At 29.0% G+C, this 17,777-nt stretch overlaps 3 protein-coding genes across 5 annotated transcripts; 1 reads left to right on the top strand and 2 right to left on the bottom strand.

Annotated features, from left to right (window-relative positions):
• The first annotated feature begins 5,335 nt into the window (after positions 1-5,335).
• Positions 5,336-10,702, top strand: LOC127256795 (uncharacterized). Of its 3 annotated transcripts, none has more exons than XM_051282996.1 (15): positions 5,336-5,522; positions 5,861-5,910; positions 6,067-6,324; positions 6,538-6,580; positions 6,913-6,939; positions 7,018-7,110; positions 7,849-7,994; positions 8,349-8,514; positions 8,611-8,736; positions 8,938-9,057; positions 9,318-9,338; positions 9,481-9,539; positions 9,671-9,761; positions 9,943-10,028; positions 10,427-10,702. In XM_051282996.1, exons 3-14 carry the CDS (start codon positions 6,113-6,115, stop codon positions 9,985-9,987), a joined length of 1,149 nt encoding a protein of 382 aa, XP_051138953.1. In that variant the 5' UTR covers positions 5,336-5,522; positions 5,861-5,910; positions 6,067-6,112; the 3' UTR covers positions 9,988-10,028; positions 10,427-10,702. The 3 variants fall into 3 exon arrangements, with proteins under 3 accessions (XP_051138953.1, XP_051138952.1, XP_051138954.1); XM_051282995.1 differs by having other exon boundaries at positions 5,861-5,966; XM_051282997.1 differs by lacking the exon at positions 5,861-5,910.
• A 117-nt stretch (positions 10,703-10,819) lies between these two features.
• On the bottom strand, positions 10,820-12,682 carry LOC127256797 (uncharacterized). The gene is made up of 3 exons (XM_051282998.1): positions 12,249-12,682; positions 12,004-12,151; positions 10,820-11,124 (listed from the first exon to the last, which is right to left on the bottom strand). The coding sequence occupies exons 1-3, from the start codon at positions 12,636-12,638 to the stop codon at positions 10,895-10,897; spliced, it is 768 nt and encodes a 255-aa protein (XP_051138955.1). The 5' UTR covers positions 12,639-12,682; the 3' UTR covers positions 10,820-10,894.
• A 1,134-nt stretch (positions 12,683-13,816) lies between these two features.
• On the bottom strand, positions 13,817-17,553 carry LOC127256810 (protein NDH-DEPENDENT CYCLIC ELECTRON FLOW 5). The gene is made up of 4 exons (XM_051283017.1): positions 17,244-17,553; positions 15,067-15,496; positions 14,534-14,968; positions 13,817-14,227 (listed from the first exon to the last, which is right to left on the bottom strand). Exons 1-4 carry the CDS (start codon positions 17,321-17,323, stop codon positions 14,033-14,035), a joined length of 1,140 nt encoding a protein of 379 aa, XP_051138974.1. The 5' UTR covers positions 17,324-17,553; the 3' UTR covers positions 13,817-14,032.
• Positions 17,554-17,777: the final 224 nt, after the last annotated feature.

Here is a 17,777-nt window from a genome sequence, read left to right as displayed (position 1 = left end):
CGCCACCGGAAGACTAAAACAACAAAAATTTTTCATTTATAGAACTAGTTTATGACATACAACACTTACGGAACTAAAATAATAAATGGTCTAGTTACGAGACTAAAAAAATAGTTTAGCCTAGTAGATATTGTACTGAGTTCTCATACTTACGTCTATGTTGCCTCTTCCTTTGTACAATTATCCATCTTAAATGCTTTGTTTGAAACATACATTTGAAGAATATATATATATATATATATATATTTATAATACAAATACTTTCAAATGCTAATAATTTTATTAATTTTTTCGTTGTTAATTTGCTTGGTAATTAATAAATTAGACATTCATTTCAGTTTTGTTTGTGTATTTTTTTACAATTTCTTTATAAAATAATTCTCACAATTTTGTATAAAAATATATAATTTTTTTTTTTTTTTTACAAAATATCAAATTAAATCACTATTTAAACTCAAGTTAAAATCAGAAACAATGCAAAAAAACAAGTTCTTTCAGGTTTAATTTAATTTTTTGTCTTGATTTCTTATTTGAATAGTGATTTAGATGTGCTATTTATCGGGATGAAATAATTTATTTTATCTAAAGTTACGGATGATTGCATGCTAAATAAATTTAAAACCAAACTAAAATAACACATAAGCTTTGTTTCTAACTAAATTGGCTCTATATTTTTTATTTTATATGTTTAAATAAATATATATATATATATTGAAGTGATGGGTAGTATTATTTTTTAATATTTTTTTGGTAAAAAGATCTTATAAAAAATATTAAAATGAACAAAGTGTAATATTTTGAATATATTTAATTAATTTATATCAAACCGTGTTATATCTTTTTAAAGAAATTCAATTAGTTAGCGTATAATTCACAAATATGTGATAAGACACTTTATAAGAGCTATTTGTCACTGAAAATATTTTCATAATTTACATTTTACCACTATCAATTCGTGATGTTATTCTACCATAAAATAAATATCGTATAGTAGATATATATGTATATAATATATATGGTTACGTCCAACGTGAAAGTTTTTTTCATTTCTTTTTAAAAAAAAAAATTGTGCGGGTCACATCGGATGTGTTCTTTTTGTCAAAAACGAACTAATACTATCTATGTCCGGCGCTAAGGGTCTTATTTGTTTTTTACTTGTTGATATATGAATATTAATTATTATATAAAAACGTAATACAAATTAAGAAAAAATTGCAAAAATATTTTTACTTAGTGTCTTATAATGCTAATGGAAAGATATTTGTAAAAAAATTATACAAATATAAAAGATATTTTGTGTCACATAGATATTGAGGACTAAATTGCGAAAAATTTTCACTTACGAAACTATTTCAAGACAACCTTCAATTACTAGTTATGAACTAAAAAATCAGTTTACCCATTGCTCTTCTTGAAAATTTGAGTTTGTTATTGTTTGCTTCTTGAAAATCTCTGAGTTACATAATATTACAAATATATATTATGTTTTTCTCATTCAGGACTTCAAGATTGAAAAAAGTATTTTTCAATTTCATTGAATGTCATTTTTTTTTTTGCAGCGTCCTGGTTCATAGCACATATTTTTTAAGCATAAGACTAAATCTTTCATGGCTGGTGGATTCATAGGGATGTATAGTTGTTGATATTTTTGTATCCATATACAATATACCTCAAATAAACTGTACATGACGAAGAAAATGGTTCTTATTATTACTATTAGTTTCTTTTTAATATATATTTCAACTACAAAGTATTATTGTTTTACTTGCAAAATTGTTTATTCTTCTAGTTGTATATGTTTCATTAACTAGATTATCAGATAATCTTTAAGTTCTTCTATTTTTACTATCGATCGAGGAATTAACTTGAGACATCATGGCTAAAAGAAAGCTAGGTAACCTTCATACCTCTTGATCTTGCCAAGTGGCGCATACAAGTCCCCGTTTTCTAAAATTTCTTAGCTCATATCATCTATTCTACATGTATAGTTCTAGAAATAAATAAATAAATAAATGAATTTTTTATTTCCCTCCACCCCACTCCTTATTTCTAATGTTTAATTTCATGATTATAACAATATATTTAATTTTAGCTATAGAAATCTGCCAACTCAATAAATTTTATTTTTTTTTTTTTCATTTGCATATTCAAGTTTAACTTATATATATATTATATATATATATATAATCTGAGGCTTATATTTGTTTCATTGGGCATAAGATACTCGAGATGAGAGTTGCAAAGGCAGAGACTACTATGACTATGTAAAATCAATTTGTTGTCCTGCAAAATAGCAACAAGACTTCTTTCTTCAAATTATTATTTTTTTTTAAAAAAAAAAAAGCAATTTATTAGGTCTCTTTGGTTTTTATGTAAAACTTCTATATTCTCCTACATGTTTATCTCCACTATATATTCAATTTTGGGCTGAATTTGATTCGTCATATATCTTATTTTGATGATATAAATTAATAATTATATTTACAGAAGTATATGTTGAGGAACAATGAAACTTATATCATATCTTAACTAAGGGCATTCCAAGTCCAATATATGTTTGTTTAGAAGCTTCAAGGACCATTATTTATATGCTCGGCAGTTCGGTAACGGTGCCTGTCTCCTCATACTTGTCGGGATATAACACAATAGTTCTTGGAAAGATTTGATTAAATTTTTATATGAAAATAAGGGTAAACTGATGTTTCATTTTCGTAACTGGACTATTTTATCATTTTAGTTATTTGAAGCATGTCGCAAACTAGTCACGTAAGTGGAAAATTTTCGCAATTTTAGTTATCTGGTGCCGGAGATGCCTACTTGGCACCCGTATGGCTCGCCGGAGGACATGTGCTTGCAAGATCAGCGAGACTTGGCGGACACGAGTTTTTTTTTAAAAAAAAAATTAATTCTAACTTTCAATTTTTTTTTGAAAATGTTTATTTTTTAAAAAAAAAATTGAAAAAAAAAAAAAAAATTAATTTTTTTAAAGTCATCCACGTCAGTGAAATCTGGCATACATGCGTCATCTGGCAAGCCACGCGAGTGTCACGTAGGCATCTCCGACGTCAGAGGACTAAAATTGCGAAAAAATTTCACTTACAGAACTAATTTGCAATATCAATTATAAATAAGTTCAATTACAGGATAAAAAACATCAAATTTACGTTTAATGAGATATTTTGTCAAAAAAAAAATATTTTTTTCAAAAAATACAAAATCTAAATAGGCTCACCCTACCATTAAAATAATAATAAAATAAAAAATAAAATAAAATAAAATAGGAGGAGAGTAAAGATTTTAAGCTGTTATTGTTTATTATATAGTATATTTTTTAAGTTATTCATCTTTAATTTTACAAATATAATTTTTTATTATATAAAAAATTTATTTATATTTATTTTAAATTATAATATTATATTACTATAATAAATAATAAATATATTTTTTATTATTTTTATATAATATATGTACTAATGGGTAAACAGGTGACTGTTAAATAATATTCTATCCTTTTTATCAAATTTACGTTATTATTTTTTAAAATTTTTTTATTAAATTTATATATTTATAATAAATAATTTTATTTATTTATAATTTTATTATATTTACTTAGCGAATAATAATTAATTATTTTTTATTTTTTATATTTATTTCATTAGTTTTTTATCAATTATTTAATCGATTTGTCACTATTATTTTTTATTTATCTCATCGTCATTTTATCCATCACAATAAATGTTAATACAATATATAAAATAAATATTATATAATTGCACGTAGCACTACATATGCTGATTTCAATATGAAATATAATTCACATAATAAATATTTCTATATAACGCTAACATGTGATATTTACTTTGTAATAATTTGCTAAATGTTTCAAATTAATGTCTTTCCTTGTAATATGCTTTATGTATTTTGTAACAAAAACATGGTGTGTGTTTTTTTAGCACAAATTTCTTAAGATTTATTATTTAGAATTTGTATTTTTCAATTAGATGGTCATAATATAAAAATAATTAAATTAACATAATTAAATTTAATAAGTAATTAAATTAAATTTTAAATTAAATAAATAAAAATAAATTATCCTAAAAGTTATTGATTTATTAGATAATAAAATAGATCAAATTAAAATATAATTATATAATAAAAAAATAGAAAATTAAAATATCAATATGTAATATAAAAATTATATTATTATTATCTATATAATTATTTTTTATTTTTTATTTTTATAACCATTTATAATATATAGTAACTTTAATTTTTTATATATTATTATTATAAAATACAATACAAATCTATAATAGTAACGCATTACCGCACCAGATGGGCAAGCCTTAAGTCTACAGGCTACCTAAACTTGCATAAACGGTTCAAATCGCCGATTATGGTCTGTCAAAATATCAAATCGAAACGGGACATTTCGAATGACGATTTCAATTACGGTTTGACGATTTCAATTACGGTTTATAAATCGTCGGTTTCGGTTTGAACCGCCAATTTATATATGTTCATTTTTAATATTTTTATTATTTTCTATTTTTTTAAATTTATAGTTTATTAAAAATAACATATTACTTATATTCAGATATATTTATTATTTATTTATTATGTAAAAATCGTATACTCTATATAAATAATTAATTAAATTGTTACACTATAAAAATAATATAAACAATAATTTAGTAAATAATTAAATTTAATTTTAAACTTAAAAATAAATAAAAGTAAATTATAAAAATATTGACATAATAAAAATAATAAGATAATTTAAATTAAATATAATTATTATAAAAAAAATTATAAAATTTAAAATATCAATAAAAAATAAAATTATAATATTATTAATTTTCAATTTCATTAATAATTATTTATATGTATTAACATTAATATTATTTTTATTTTTATAAAAATTTAATAATATATATAAAAAAAATTAATCATAAATATATTATTATTATTATAAAATATACATACATTTACACATATAGATCCACAGCCGCCGCAGCCGTGCACCAGGTTTTCCTTTTTCGTTTATTCGATCCTCTTTCTTTTCTCATTTCCTCCTTCTGCGCCTGCCTGCGAGTGAGGGATTTAAAAACAAAATACAAAAAATTCCAAACCGCCGGTTCTAACAGCCAACCGGCGGTTTACGGTTTGGGGTTGTACCCTATTTCGGTTTGAACCGCGGTTCGAAACGGAATAGGCAACTCTAAGTCTACCTAGGATATATAATATTTTTAATTAAATTTTAATAATGTAGAAATCTTTTCTACTCCTCCACGTGGAATGGAAAGAGATACATAAAGAACCGTTCTTCCTTCTTTGTACCGGAACAGTTCTTCAAATAGAAGTAGAGATTTTTGGAAATGGTTTGTTTTTGTATTCTGAATTTGGAGAATACATTCCATATTTCTCCTTGATCTAAGAATCTGGACTCGATTCAGGGTTTATACATTTTGCAATCTACTTAAAGAAGGTTGTTGGTTGTGTTCTGCTGCTCATTTCGCCAGGTTGTTTTTGTTTCCTTTATTATTTTGATTCTTGAAATCTTAAGTGATCTTAGAATATATTTTGAGCTTAATTTCTCAAGATATGCTTCAGAATAGTGTTTTTTTTATTGAAACAGAAGTATTATTTGATGGTATTTATATTTTCACTGTTGTCTCTCTTTCTTGCTGTAATATTACAGCGTTATTACAAATGGGTAGAGAGGTTATAGATGTTGCTGCCTGCCTTCTGATATTTTTAATAAAAATCAGTTCGGATTTGATTTTCTTTGATATTAATGTGTCTGTGCTGATTCTTGTCCCACTTTCCAAATTTCTCATGATTTATTTGTTTGTTGTAGGTATTAGCGCCGCAACCATTTTAGGTTTTCTTCAGGTCTCTGCATTGCTTGTACGTTGTTAAAATTTCCGCCGTTTTGTCCATTGATTTGATTGGTTGTTCTTAAGGTAGTATGGTTGGTCTACTCTAATTTTTTTTTTTGTTTCTTGCAAGAGATTTATGGTGATTGATGATATACATTTTCTTCACATGGTTCTACTTTTATAGGTTGTGGTTTTCATTGTCTGCGACGGAATTATTGAAAGACGACTCAATGAGATGTCCATCTGAAACACGTTGTTCCGAGTGGGCAATAAAATACTTAGGATTATGCATTTGCAACACAAGAGATGTGTTAGTATATGCTCTAGGATTTATTAGTGTAATTTGTTGGAGTGTAGCGGAAATTCCCCAAGTTGTTACAAATTACAAGAAGAAATCTGCCGAGAGCCTCTCTTTTTGGTTTCTTCTGACATGGATAGTAGGGTAATGAGCATATCCAATCATGCTTTTGTGATACATGTTGGTTTATTTTCAATATAACTTTATTTAGTATTTAAATTTTACTTTTATCAGATTACTAGATAGAAATATCTAGAATGTAGATATTATAGTGATTACTTCTATGTATAAGCCTTTTTCTCTGGTAGTTAATTGCATTTTACTGAATTGTTTCTTTCTCTTTGATTTCTTATGCAGAGATCTTTTCAATCTTTTTGGCTGCTTGTTAGAACCCGCAACTGTAAGTGTTCTATGTTGAGATAATAGTATGCTTTTCCAAATGATATCAATTTTAATTTAATGCACTAGGGGTACCTTTATCCAATCTATAAGTCCTTTGTTTAGTCAGATGCCAACAGAAGACTCGGTTTTCTTTTTCTTTTTCTTTTTCATTGGATGTTGTCATTAATTTAATTCCGAGTTACCAATGAGTAAGAAATTGAATATATTTGTCTTGTGGGGTTTCAGTTTACAGAATTACATTATTTCGGGATACAGAAAACTCAAATACCTTTGAACGGTTTGCTTTTGTAGTAAACATTTTGATGTGCTAACTCATGTTTCATTTTGCAGCTTTCAACACAATACTATATGGCATTGGTATGAATGTCCTATCAACTTTGGTTTATTGATTTTTGTTATTCACTTTATGAACATTTAATTTGTCATTGCTTGCAGTTATATACAATTACTACCGTGACTCTTGCTGCACAAGTTGTATACTATGAACACATTTATCCACGATTCAAGTCCAAGAAAAAGCATCAAGAGGTTTAAACTATAATATTTTAATTATATGCTCATTTTTTTTTTTGTTAATTAGATAGATTTTTACATTTCTGCATTCTCTAATGAATTTGGAATCCGTATGATTAAAACATGTTCTATGTGACAGTTAGATTCTACATACATTGAAGTTTGAACTAGAGGAATCATATACTGATTCTTTAAATTAAAAACTTAACTTAATAACTTTTCTTCTCATGATAGAATAATTGTAGATTGTGCATGCACTCTAGTAAACTCTCTTTTAAATAGAGTTGTTAAAGAATAAAATCGAATAGAATTTTAAGTGTTTGTGTTTTTCGTTAATGTTTGCGAACAAAATTCGTGTTCGTTCTTAAGCATTCGAGCTTGTTTGGATATGTATAATATTTATTTTATTTTTTAATTCATATATATATAATATTATATTATATTTATTTATTTTTATTACTGATTTCATATACATATAGATATATATATATTTTAGCGAACATTTGGGAATCAGGTTGGTGCTCGTACCTTAACAAAACGATTCTATTTATATTATTCAGCTCAACTCGTTTATGTTTGCAATCAAGCTCAAACCGAGCCAAATTCATAAACGGCTTGGTTCGTTCAACAGCTTACTTTTAAAATATAATTGTATCCATTTTAGTTTCATCTCTTGTACCGGAACAATTTCACATCATAAACGATCATTTCAAATGTTAATTTATGATATTTTGTCTTGTCATGAATTAAAAGCCAAAGGAAGTTGTGGAAAAGACAATAGAGACCAGTCATGGAGTTGATGTGCAAGATGACAATAATATAACGAGGAAGGCTGTTGTCCGAAGCTCACCTATTCCTTTCCCAGCATGTTCTTCCGACCATAATGATCTATATTTCATGTCAGCAATCCTCACTTTTACTCCTAAATTGCATATTATGTTGTTTGATGTATGTTAATCCAAAATGGCTATTGTACTCTAGTGGAACTCTACTTTATTATAAATTATGTAATTCAATTTGATTTTAACATGTATAGGTGTCACTTGTTACCACTCCATCACATAGAATTATACACCAGGACCATCTTTTCTTTCCATGCAACTAGATCTTTTTGTTACGAAGGAGCCATGATTGATATGTGAATTGTTGATGTTTTTATGACACAATGATATAAATCTATAGGTCTCATGGAATCTATTTCTTTTTTCTTTCTCAAAAGTCATTGTTTTATGACATTGTCGTGTGTTTTTCAGGTCTGCAAGATCTCTTTCAGTAAGTCGTACGCCTACCCTCGGGTCTTTCCCAGCTTCAAAAACTCCTACTGGCGATGGTGAGAATAATTTGTGTAAAGAACCATTGCTTGAAAATACTCGGCCAACACAATCTGCTCCTTCAAATATAAAGACTACTCTCTGCGTGGTGAGTACCTTATAATATCTATTAAGCCTAGTTCAAATTGGAATTTAGAAAGAGCTTTTAATGTTTTCACCTCTCCTTAACATTCTTGTACTCCAGGTTTCTTTGATGACATTTTTCCTTGGCGGTTGTGACTACAAAGTAGCAACAAGTAACAAAAATTACATGATCTCTAATGTTTCAACAAAAGGGGTTGTGTTGCAAGTGAGAAGAAAACTTCTAGAGGTGAAGTTTATTTAAGGCTTATGACAATTTTTTATTGTTACAATTTTAAACTCTACTATCTGATGCATTATATGTGTTTTCATTGTTAGCCTTCAAATTTGTTTAACTATACAATTGAAGCATGTTTGAATGTTTTCGTGACAAATACATTTTTCATTGCATTCATTCGTAAAATCACCTTGACGATCTTTTATATTGCAGAGGACTAGAACTTCAGCACATAAAGTTGTTACTGCAGAAAGCAGGGGGTTTGGATCAATCCTAGGTTGGGGAATGACAGTCATTTACTTGGGTGGACGTTTTCCTCAAATTCGCTTAAATGTAACTACCAAATTGAGGTTTTATACATTTTCCAATTAAAATTCAAAATAATCTACTTAAAAATAACTACTCTTACAGTAAAATTGTCCCTAGTTCCAAAGCAAAAACTATGCATTTGTTTTCATACACAAGATCTTTTTTTTTTTCTCTAGGTGGTTAATAAGACATTGAAAGATTTTGTTAAATCATATCGTACCATCAAGTATTTTTTACTTTGAACTTCTGAAAGCCTGATGTGTTTTGGTTTTGGTTTTCTACAGATTAAAAGAGGAAGTGCAGAAGTAAGCGTTGTTTACCTTTTTTTTTTTTATGTTAAGAAAAGATAATCATAGAAACATTGTTTCTTCAAAGTCTACTTCATGATCAATATTAAATGCAAAGAATTTGATATCTTTGACATGATAATCACTTTGCCATCTACAGGGGCTTAACCCACTAATGTTTGTTTTTGCTCTTTTGGGAAATCTTACTTATATGGGAAGGTGAGCAAACTTTCATTTGTCTCTGAGTTACATGACATTGTAGTGTATATTACGTTTGTTTTTCTCATCCAGGACTTCTAGATTGAAAAGAAGTAATTTTTAATTTCATTGAATGTCATTTTTTTGTACAGCATCTTGGTTCACAGTACAGATTTTTTAAACATAAGACCAAACCTTCCATGGCTTGTGGATGCATTGGGATGTATAGTTCTTGATACTTTTGTATCCTTTGAAGACTCTATACAGTCTACCTGAAATAAATTACCCATGACAAAGAAAATAGTTATTATTATTACGACTACATTCTTTTTAATATCTATCTCAACTTCAAAGCATTAATGTTTTACCTGCAAAATTATCTATTCTTTTATAGTCTTGTATTTTTCCTTAACTAGATTATCAGATACTTCTTCAGTTCTTCTATTTTTACTATCGATCGAGAAACTAACTTGAGACAGATCTTTGACTTCATGGCCAAAAGAAAGCTAGGTAACGTTCATACCTCTTGATCTTGCCAAGTGGTGCATACAAGTCTTTGTTTTCTAAACTCCCTCGACTTTTGTCATCTCTTCTACATGTATAGTTCTAGAAATAAATAAATAAAAAATAATTTTGTTATTACCCTGGACTCCACTCCTATGTTCTCATACACTTATAAAGATCTATAATTTTAGTTTTCTCTTACTTATATTCTCGACTAAAAGTAATTTATTTATTGCTTATTATGTTTGGTTCCATGTTTCTAATTTTTAATTTCATGATTATAACAGTACATTCAATTTTAGATATGGAAGCCTGTCAATTCAATAAACTTTAGCTTGTTTTTCATTTTCTTATCCAAGTTTAACTTATATATATATATATTATGAGGATTGTGTTTCTTTCAGTGGGCATAGGATACACAAGATTAGAGCTGCAATGGAAGAGACTACTACAACTACATAAGATCAACTTGCTGCCCTGCAGACAGCAACCAAGACTTCTTTCTTCAGATTTTAAAATTTCAATTTATTAGGCCTCTCTGGTTTTCATGCATAGGATACACAAGATGAGAGCTGCTATGGAAGAGACTACTATGAATACATAAGATCAATTTGCTGGCCTGTAGATAGCAACACCACTTCTTTCTTCTGATTTAAAAATTTTCAATTTATTAGGCCTCTCTAGTTTTCACATGCAAAACTCCTTAATTCTCATACATGTTCATCTCCACGACATGTTCAATTTTGGACTAAATTTTACCATTTATATCTGCATATATATTGATTGGTCATATATCATTTAATAATGAAGATTTTTAATTTTATTTTGATAAATATATGTTGAGGAAGAATAAAAATTATCCCATATCTTAACTAATGGTATTCTAAGTTTAATATATGTTGTTCAGAAGCTTCAAGGACTGGTATCTTTATGCTCGGCGGTTCGGTGCCTGTGCCCTCGTACTTGTCGGGACAGAATACAATATGTGCATTCCATCTGTTATCAAGTTCTAAATGATAGATCCGCTCTCCGGCCGCATAACCTCCAAGTAGTTGGTACGATCTCTCTGATCCATCCATTGCTATGCAGTGTTCTTCCGTGCCTGCGAAATTAGAGTGTTGGGTTTAGATAGAGGTTTCGAAAGTTTTGAAGTTTTAAAATTTTTTGACAATAGTAAAAAGTCGATGAATAGTGCCAATGTTTTTGAAAGTATACATATTAATAGTCATTGATTTTTTACATATCCTTCTTCACATTGGTCATACATGTCTCATAAAACTTTGGATTAACATTGGTCATACATGTCTCAAAAAAGTAACATTAGAGTTAATTGTATTCATTCAACTCCATGAATTTGATTCAGAGGAGTCTATGAATATGTGTAATACTTATATAGAACTAGAAGTCATTGGACTAAATTATAATCTTTAGACTGTAACCAGCCATGTAGGGATGAACCGAGCCGTGTGAGTTTAGGACAGCAATGATCATAGACCTCGTTTGGTTTGAGGGGTTTAGGTTAGATGTCTTTTAAACGATTTCATCATATTAATTCATTAGTTCCGTTTGACAATGATACTCATGTAACCAAATGACGGATTTTAAAATCAAATCCATCTAACAAGACGGAACCTTAAAGAAGATGATAGTATATAAAATAGAGGGAATGATTAAGTGTTTATGTTGATTAGCCCTAATCAACCCATTGTAATGGCCTCAAAAACACGTGTTATGTATATCGTTATTATGCGCTATTAGTTAATATTATGTATTATTGTGTTATGTTAATATACGATATGTTGAGGTCATGTTCTCTATAAACTATTTTCATATATTGTTATCATTTGTATGATGACATGCGTTATGTGTACTATTACCATATCTTGTTTTTCCGAATATTTTCGGTACATTAGCACCCTAAGCAGTTGAGTCATTGTGCTGAAAGTTTGAAAAAGGAAAGAAAAAGAGGTAACTAACTCACAGGCAGCTTGCTCTAATTGTGTATGGTAAATGAATTCCAAGATTGATGAAATCTCTTTCTCGAACCGATGAAATGGCCCTCCCTCGAAATTCATTTTTCTCAACTTACAAAGCCCTTCTCCCAGCTGCATCATTGCCCCCTTGTGATTCTGTCCATTCAATTCGACATTTTTAATTTTTTTTTCAATGTTCTTACAGCTGATATCGATCACTTGGGAGTTTCCATGATGTACTAAACTAGCTTACCTGATTAAAGAGGTGGTGCAAGCCAACTGCAACTTGCAGGATGGCGTGAACAAGGGTGCGCGTTGGCTCCGGGGACTTGTTCCATAGAGCTTCAAGAACATCATGGCATTTGTAGTATTCCCTCATGTTGAAAAGCATAACAGCTTCATCGAAGCTGCAACTTTCGTCATCTTCTTCTTCTTCTTCTTCTTCCTCGGACATGAACTGGCTGCTACCTCGTGTGGTTATTCGATATGAATTTGTTGAGAATTTGATGTGGTGATTGTCTGGATTGTGATTGTAGTTTTGGGATTGAATTCTTGAAATGGAAAATGGTAGAGCAGGAGTAGAGATTGTAATGGAGAAGAAAGGTGTTGGAGATGGAGAAAGAAGTGAAAGAACAGTAGCCATTGAGGAGAAATGTCAATGGTGAAATGGGTTTTTTTGTTTTGCATTGTACATATATGTGAAGGAGATTAAGGAGGTTTCTTCATTCACTCAATTAGGAAAATATCATCCTGTGGTTTTTGTCCCTCAAGTCTCCGTCAATACAAATTGCTTGTGTGTATAGTTGTGCTTGTGTTTTATTTATTTATTGTCTTGATGTATATATATATATATAAATATATATTTAATGAAGAAGATATTTTAAATAGAAAATAAATATTGTAAGTATATATGTATTATTTGTTCATAGTTATTATCATAAAACTAATTATGTATACATATATACTTGCAAACTAGAAGGTAGATCAATTGTAGCAAGTTTATTAAAAAATATAAATTTTGGTTTTGTATGTTAATGTGGTATAATTTATTTATATTTAATATATTACACAAAAATTAGTATTTTATTCAAAATATCATATTAAAAAAAATTATATCACATCAAATACTATTTAAAATCCAAATTTTTTTATTGTCTTCAAACTCTCGAACCAAATCCATATGCATCCAAAAATTCAAAACAAATCCTTTAAGTAGCACAGGTGAGTTTTACTCCATTGATATTGGAGAACCCTCTCTTCTCGTGTCCAAAATCCAAAAATTAAAACAAAACAAAACGAAAAAAAAAATCTAGAAATTTTCTTGGGCAAAGAAATACAAGACTTTTTATTTTTTAATTTTTTTTGTATATTTTTTATTTTTTTATTATGTGTCTTTTTATTTTTTGCACAATATATATTGATATATTTTTATTTAAATTAATTTTATAAAATAAATCATTTTTATGCGTATATATATGTGTATATATATATATATATATATTTTATTATTATTAGGGTGGATGAAAGAGATCACATGAATGTTCTTAGTAGCTGTGATGTTCTTATATATAAGCTCACAACTTTGGAATTTTGGAGAGCATTTACTATGGTTTATACAGCTCTCATGTTTATAATACAGAACAATGCATCCAACCAATTACAATTAAACTTGTTTGGTTGTATTTTTTTTATGTGATATAATTTTATGAGAAAAAATAATATATTTTTATTAAGAATCATACGAGATAAATAATACTGATTTCAATCTTTATTAGGAATAATATATTTTTATTGGGAATCCTGCGCAATGAATAATATAGCTCTCCGAAATGAAAAGTTCTCGTTGATTTTAAATCAACTCATCGCACATTAAAAGTCCAAACATCCTCAAAATAGCGCGCGGACACACATATATATATATATATATTTTTTGGTGTTTACAAAAAATAAACTCCGCATAATTTTGACATTTCGAGTACCCTTGTAGTATATCTTAAATTAAAAAAATTTGATGAATAGTGCAAAAATCAATTGGAACTACGAATTCGGATTCCATAGCTGTGTAGTTCCTCTCCATTCACTTTGAGCATTCAATAGTATTGGTTCAAGATGAGCTGAATGTCCAATGCAAACATACGAATACTTTCCGTACCATTCGTGCTCCGATCCCGGGCTGAATACATACACTTCTTTGAACCCATCTCGTCTCATCGTCACCGAATTCCTCCTACCCTACACTCACGTAAAAAGATCATTAATTCCTCGATCACAAAACATTTTTTTTATATATAAACAATATCGAGAAAATTGCAAGTTTAATCATATATTTATGATTAATTATCACTCTTGTTTTGTCTGTTTTTTTTTAATTGAGTTTTAATCCTCCACTTTACAAAAAATCTAACAAAAAAAGCAATTTTTTGCAAGTTATAGGACCAAAACACAACTTATGAAACATACACTGATCATAAGTACAAGACTAAATTTGCAATTTTTCCCGAAACAATATAGACAAGAAGTCGATTCATTTTCGCTTACCCGATCAATTACGGTGAAAGCTCGGGGAGCGCTCTTGTAGATCATGCTTAGCTTTTGCGTCAAATGTTTGTGGGCGTCTTCTTCTTCACCCCACAAGTTTTCCATAGGATCTTCAGCAGTCGAGTTTCCGGGATTCTTTTGGAAAAATAGTTGGCTAAATGGCCACCCTTTTGTCTTTCCGGGGTCTTTGTCGGGGATGAGGCTAAAACGAGATACGAGGGGTGGGTGGACGAGGAAATCCGAGCCGTCTAATCCCAATGCATAGGTTGCATCGGGGGTGCTCACCCCAAGATGGCATAACGAAGAACCCCTAACGGTGAGTGGCGACGTGGTTGATTGATTAATCACTACAACCTCCGAGTTCAAAAGATCGCTTCCGAGCGACACAATGTGCTTCACTTCGACATTTTCTTCGTTTCTTTCGATCAATTCGACCTGCACGCAATACGATTATTACATAATCCGACATAGTAAGCATGTCCGTATTATACAGGTATTAATGATTCTTGATAACTCGACAGATCAAAACGTGCCTGTATGGAATTTCGAGGAGATCCGCTAACTTGACAAAGGGTCCAAGAATCGGGAGACCACGCGATCCCGGCTTCGTCAAGACATTCTAAAGCTAAAGACAATCCGCCGTGAATGAGGGCTCTGGCGCTATCGTTGTGGTCCGGTTCAGACACCAAGGTATGCAACACCTCCATTGTCCCGCCGTGCCACATTCGAGGCTTGAATGATGTAATAAGACCACTCGGTAACATTAACTTTGCCGATGTTCCATCCTTGAGCTCCATTCTTACAACAAAGCTGTCTCCGATGCCTTCGAGGGAGATTCCTCTCGCGCGTAACTCACTTTCCGAGCAGTCTATATCTACCCTCGATTGAGACATCGCCGACAATCGGAAGTCCTCGCGTTCCCTTCTTCTAAACCGAGTCGCATAACGAATGCTTTCCGGGAAACTTTTAGACATGGAAGTGTCACATATGTTAGAATAGGCGGACTTTCTATTGAGGTTAGTATATCTTGAATTTTCTAGCGCGGTTTTTTTTTTTTTTTTTTATCGAGTTTTTGTTAGATTATGAAGTGTTGTGTTCAATAGTTTAGTATATTTGTAGCGAAGTTGTGAAAACACGGTTTGGTTGATGCACACTTTTTCTCAATGTGATATTTTGAATAAAAAAATAGATATATATGGTAATAATATTATAGATAAAAAAAAAATACTTTTAAAAATATTATATATCTTTTCTAGAGAAATTAAACGAACAATGCCAAAATGAATTTGAATACATAAGTAAAAAGTGCATGTAATCTTAAGCTTCTCTCAAATGTATAAATATATATATATATATGTATGGTTGTAATTTTTGCATATATATTTTTGAAGTTTTTATGTATATTGTTTATCAAAAGTATTTTTTTTTAATATTACATTATATTAATAACTTTTTTAGTATTTATAGAATATTTTAAAATTTCAAAACTTAAAAAATCACTATTTAAACCAGACCCTAAAAAGTTATTTAGGATGCACATTAGATTTATCGAGTGAAAGTGCTCAAAAGTTATTTTATATGAGAAATAATCTTTAAAACTTTATATAATTTTGGTTTTTTGGTTCAAGTCTGAAAAATATTACACTTAAAATTTATAGTTTGTTTGATTTACATTTCAAACTAATTATTTATATATTATTCAATATGTAGTTGTTAATAAAAAAATATTATTTTTCTACCTAACAAAAAGATAGAGAGAGATAATATCAAAATTAGAATACTATTTAAATACAATATTAAACAAACTAATTGAAACCAAAATCAAATAAACTCTAAAAAATCTTAAAGAAAGAATATGAAAATGAAACAATATTAATGAATTTGTTCGCATGGAATTTTTTGGTAGAACAATTTTTAATAAATATTATTGAAAAATAAAATACATATACATTAGCACAATATATATTTTATACATTTTTTCTTGAAAACAAAATAATAACAATTCAACCCAAAATATTAATTTTTACACTAAAACATAGTACAAATTAAGAAAAAATTGCAAAAATACTTCTATTAGTATCTTACAATACTAATAGAAAAATATTTGTTAAAAATATATATATACATATATAAGAATATTTTTAATGTCAAATACGCAAAAGGTAAATGTAACTTTTAGAGACGGAAGGACGGATGAGGGAGTATATTATTAACACATATTCAAAAGCACAAATGAAGAAGGGTTTGTCCTTTAGCCACCAAATTCAGGTTTCTACTATTTGAACTATACGTTTCCCGAAAAAAAAATATTTCTTCCGTCCCATAACAAATTTTTCATTTTTTCATTTTAGTTCGTCCTACAACAAAGTATCTATTTTCTTTTTTAATAACAGTACTATCTACGTAACATTACAAATACCCTTACAACTTACAATATATTACACAAATATCATTACTTTTATATCACACAATACTAATAATATTATTTTAGTCAATTCTACTTTATTCCTACTACATTACTAATATTTCTAAAACTATGTGCAAAAAGCAAACGGATACCGGGACAGAGGGAGTATATTTTTTCATCTCACAAAACATTTCATCCTACATTATTTTAATACCAAACTCAAACCAAAATTTGGCCAAACCTATCAAAAGAAATATACCCTAAATAAATAAGAAAGGAAGTAATCAAGCAATTTGAAGAAACCTGTGGATGGAAGTGGAAGTGGAAGTGGAAGGCAAGGGTGGGGTTATGCAGGTAAGCTTCTGGAAAATGCTCCACAGCATCGTCTATCGTCTCCTCTGCACCATTAATTAATTAATCAATTAACTATCACACAGACTTCTTCTTCTTCGATCTTCTTCTTCAATTAATTTCTTCTTCTGCTGCTGCTGATTGTTGTCTGAGAATGAAATTGAGATATGGAGTTGGTGTTCTCTCTCTCTCTCTCTCTCTCTCTCTCTCTCTAAATATATATATATCAACGATGATGATGATGAGGCTGCAATGTCGGTTTGTGTGGCGAGCTTTCATTCATTCATTCATTCCCATGAATATCTCTATCTATCTATCTATCTATTTATCTATCTGATTTTATTTGAGTAAAAATATTATTTATAATTTGAGTAATATTTTTTATTAGGTAAATTGTTTTTAGATTTTGTACTTTAACCTCATTTATTATTTTAACGCACTAACCGGAGTCCGTTTTACCCCTCGTAAAAATTTGTTAGAAATAAT

The sequence above is a fragment of the Andrographis paniculata genome, unplaced genomic scaffold (genome assembly GCF_009805555.1).
Source record: "Andrographis paniculata isolate CXL003 unplaced genomic scaffold, ASM980555v1 Contig56END, whole genome shotgun sequence".
Classification (NCBI taxonomy): Eukaryota; Viridiplantae; Streptophyta; class Magnoliopsida; order Lamiales; family Acanthaceae; genus Andrographis; species Andrographis paniculata.
The sequence above is the reverse complement of the archived record's forward strand: the minus strand, read 5'-3'. Positions and strand labels throughout refer to the sequence as shown.

Bases quoted from the DNA above. Each gene is read 5' to 3' on its own strand.
- LOC127256810 (XM_051283017.1), bottom strand. From the start codon at position 17,323: ATGCTGTGGAGCATTTTCCAGAAGCTTACCTGCATAACCCCACCCTTG. The intron at 15,497-17,243 runs GTTTCTTCAAAT...CATGTCTAAAAG, and splicing joins ACTTCCACTTCCATCCACAG to TTTCCCGGAAAGCATTCGTT. The intron at 14,969-15,066 runs GCACGTTTTGAT...TATTGCGTGCAG, and splicing joins CTCCTCGAAATTCCATACAG to GTCGAATTGATCGAAAGAAA.
- LOC127256797 (XM_051282998.1), bottom strand. From the start codon at position 12,638: ATGGCTACTGTTCTTTCACTTCTTTCTCCATCTCCAACACCTTTCTTC. The intron at 12,152-12,248 runs GTAAGCTAGTTT...TTGAATGGACAG, and splicing joins TGCACCACCTCTTTAATCAG to AATCACAAGGGGGCAATGAT. The intron at 11,125-12,003 runs GTGAGTTAGTTA...CTAATTTCGCAG, and splicing joins ACAATTAGAGCAAGCTGCCT to GCACGGAAGAACACTGCATA.
- LOC127256795 (XM_051282997.1), top strand. From the start codon at position 6,113: ATGAGATGTCCATCTGAAACACGTTGTTCCGAGTGGGCAATAAAATAC. The intron at 8,515-8,610 runs GTGAGTACCTTA...CTTGTACTCCAG, and splicing joins TAAAGACTACTCTCTGCGTG to GTTTCTTTGATGACATTTTT. The intron at 9,540-9,670 runs GTGAGCAAACTT...TTTTTTGTACAG, and splicing joins AATCTTACTTATATGGGAAG to CATCTTGGTTCACAGTACAG.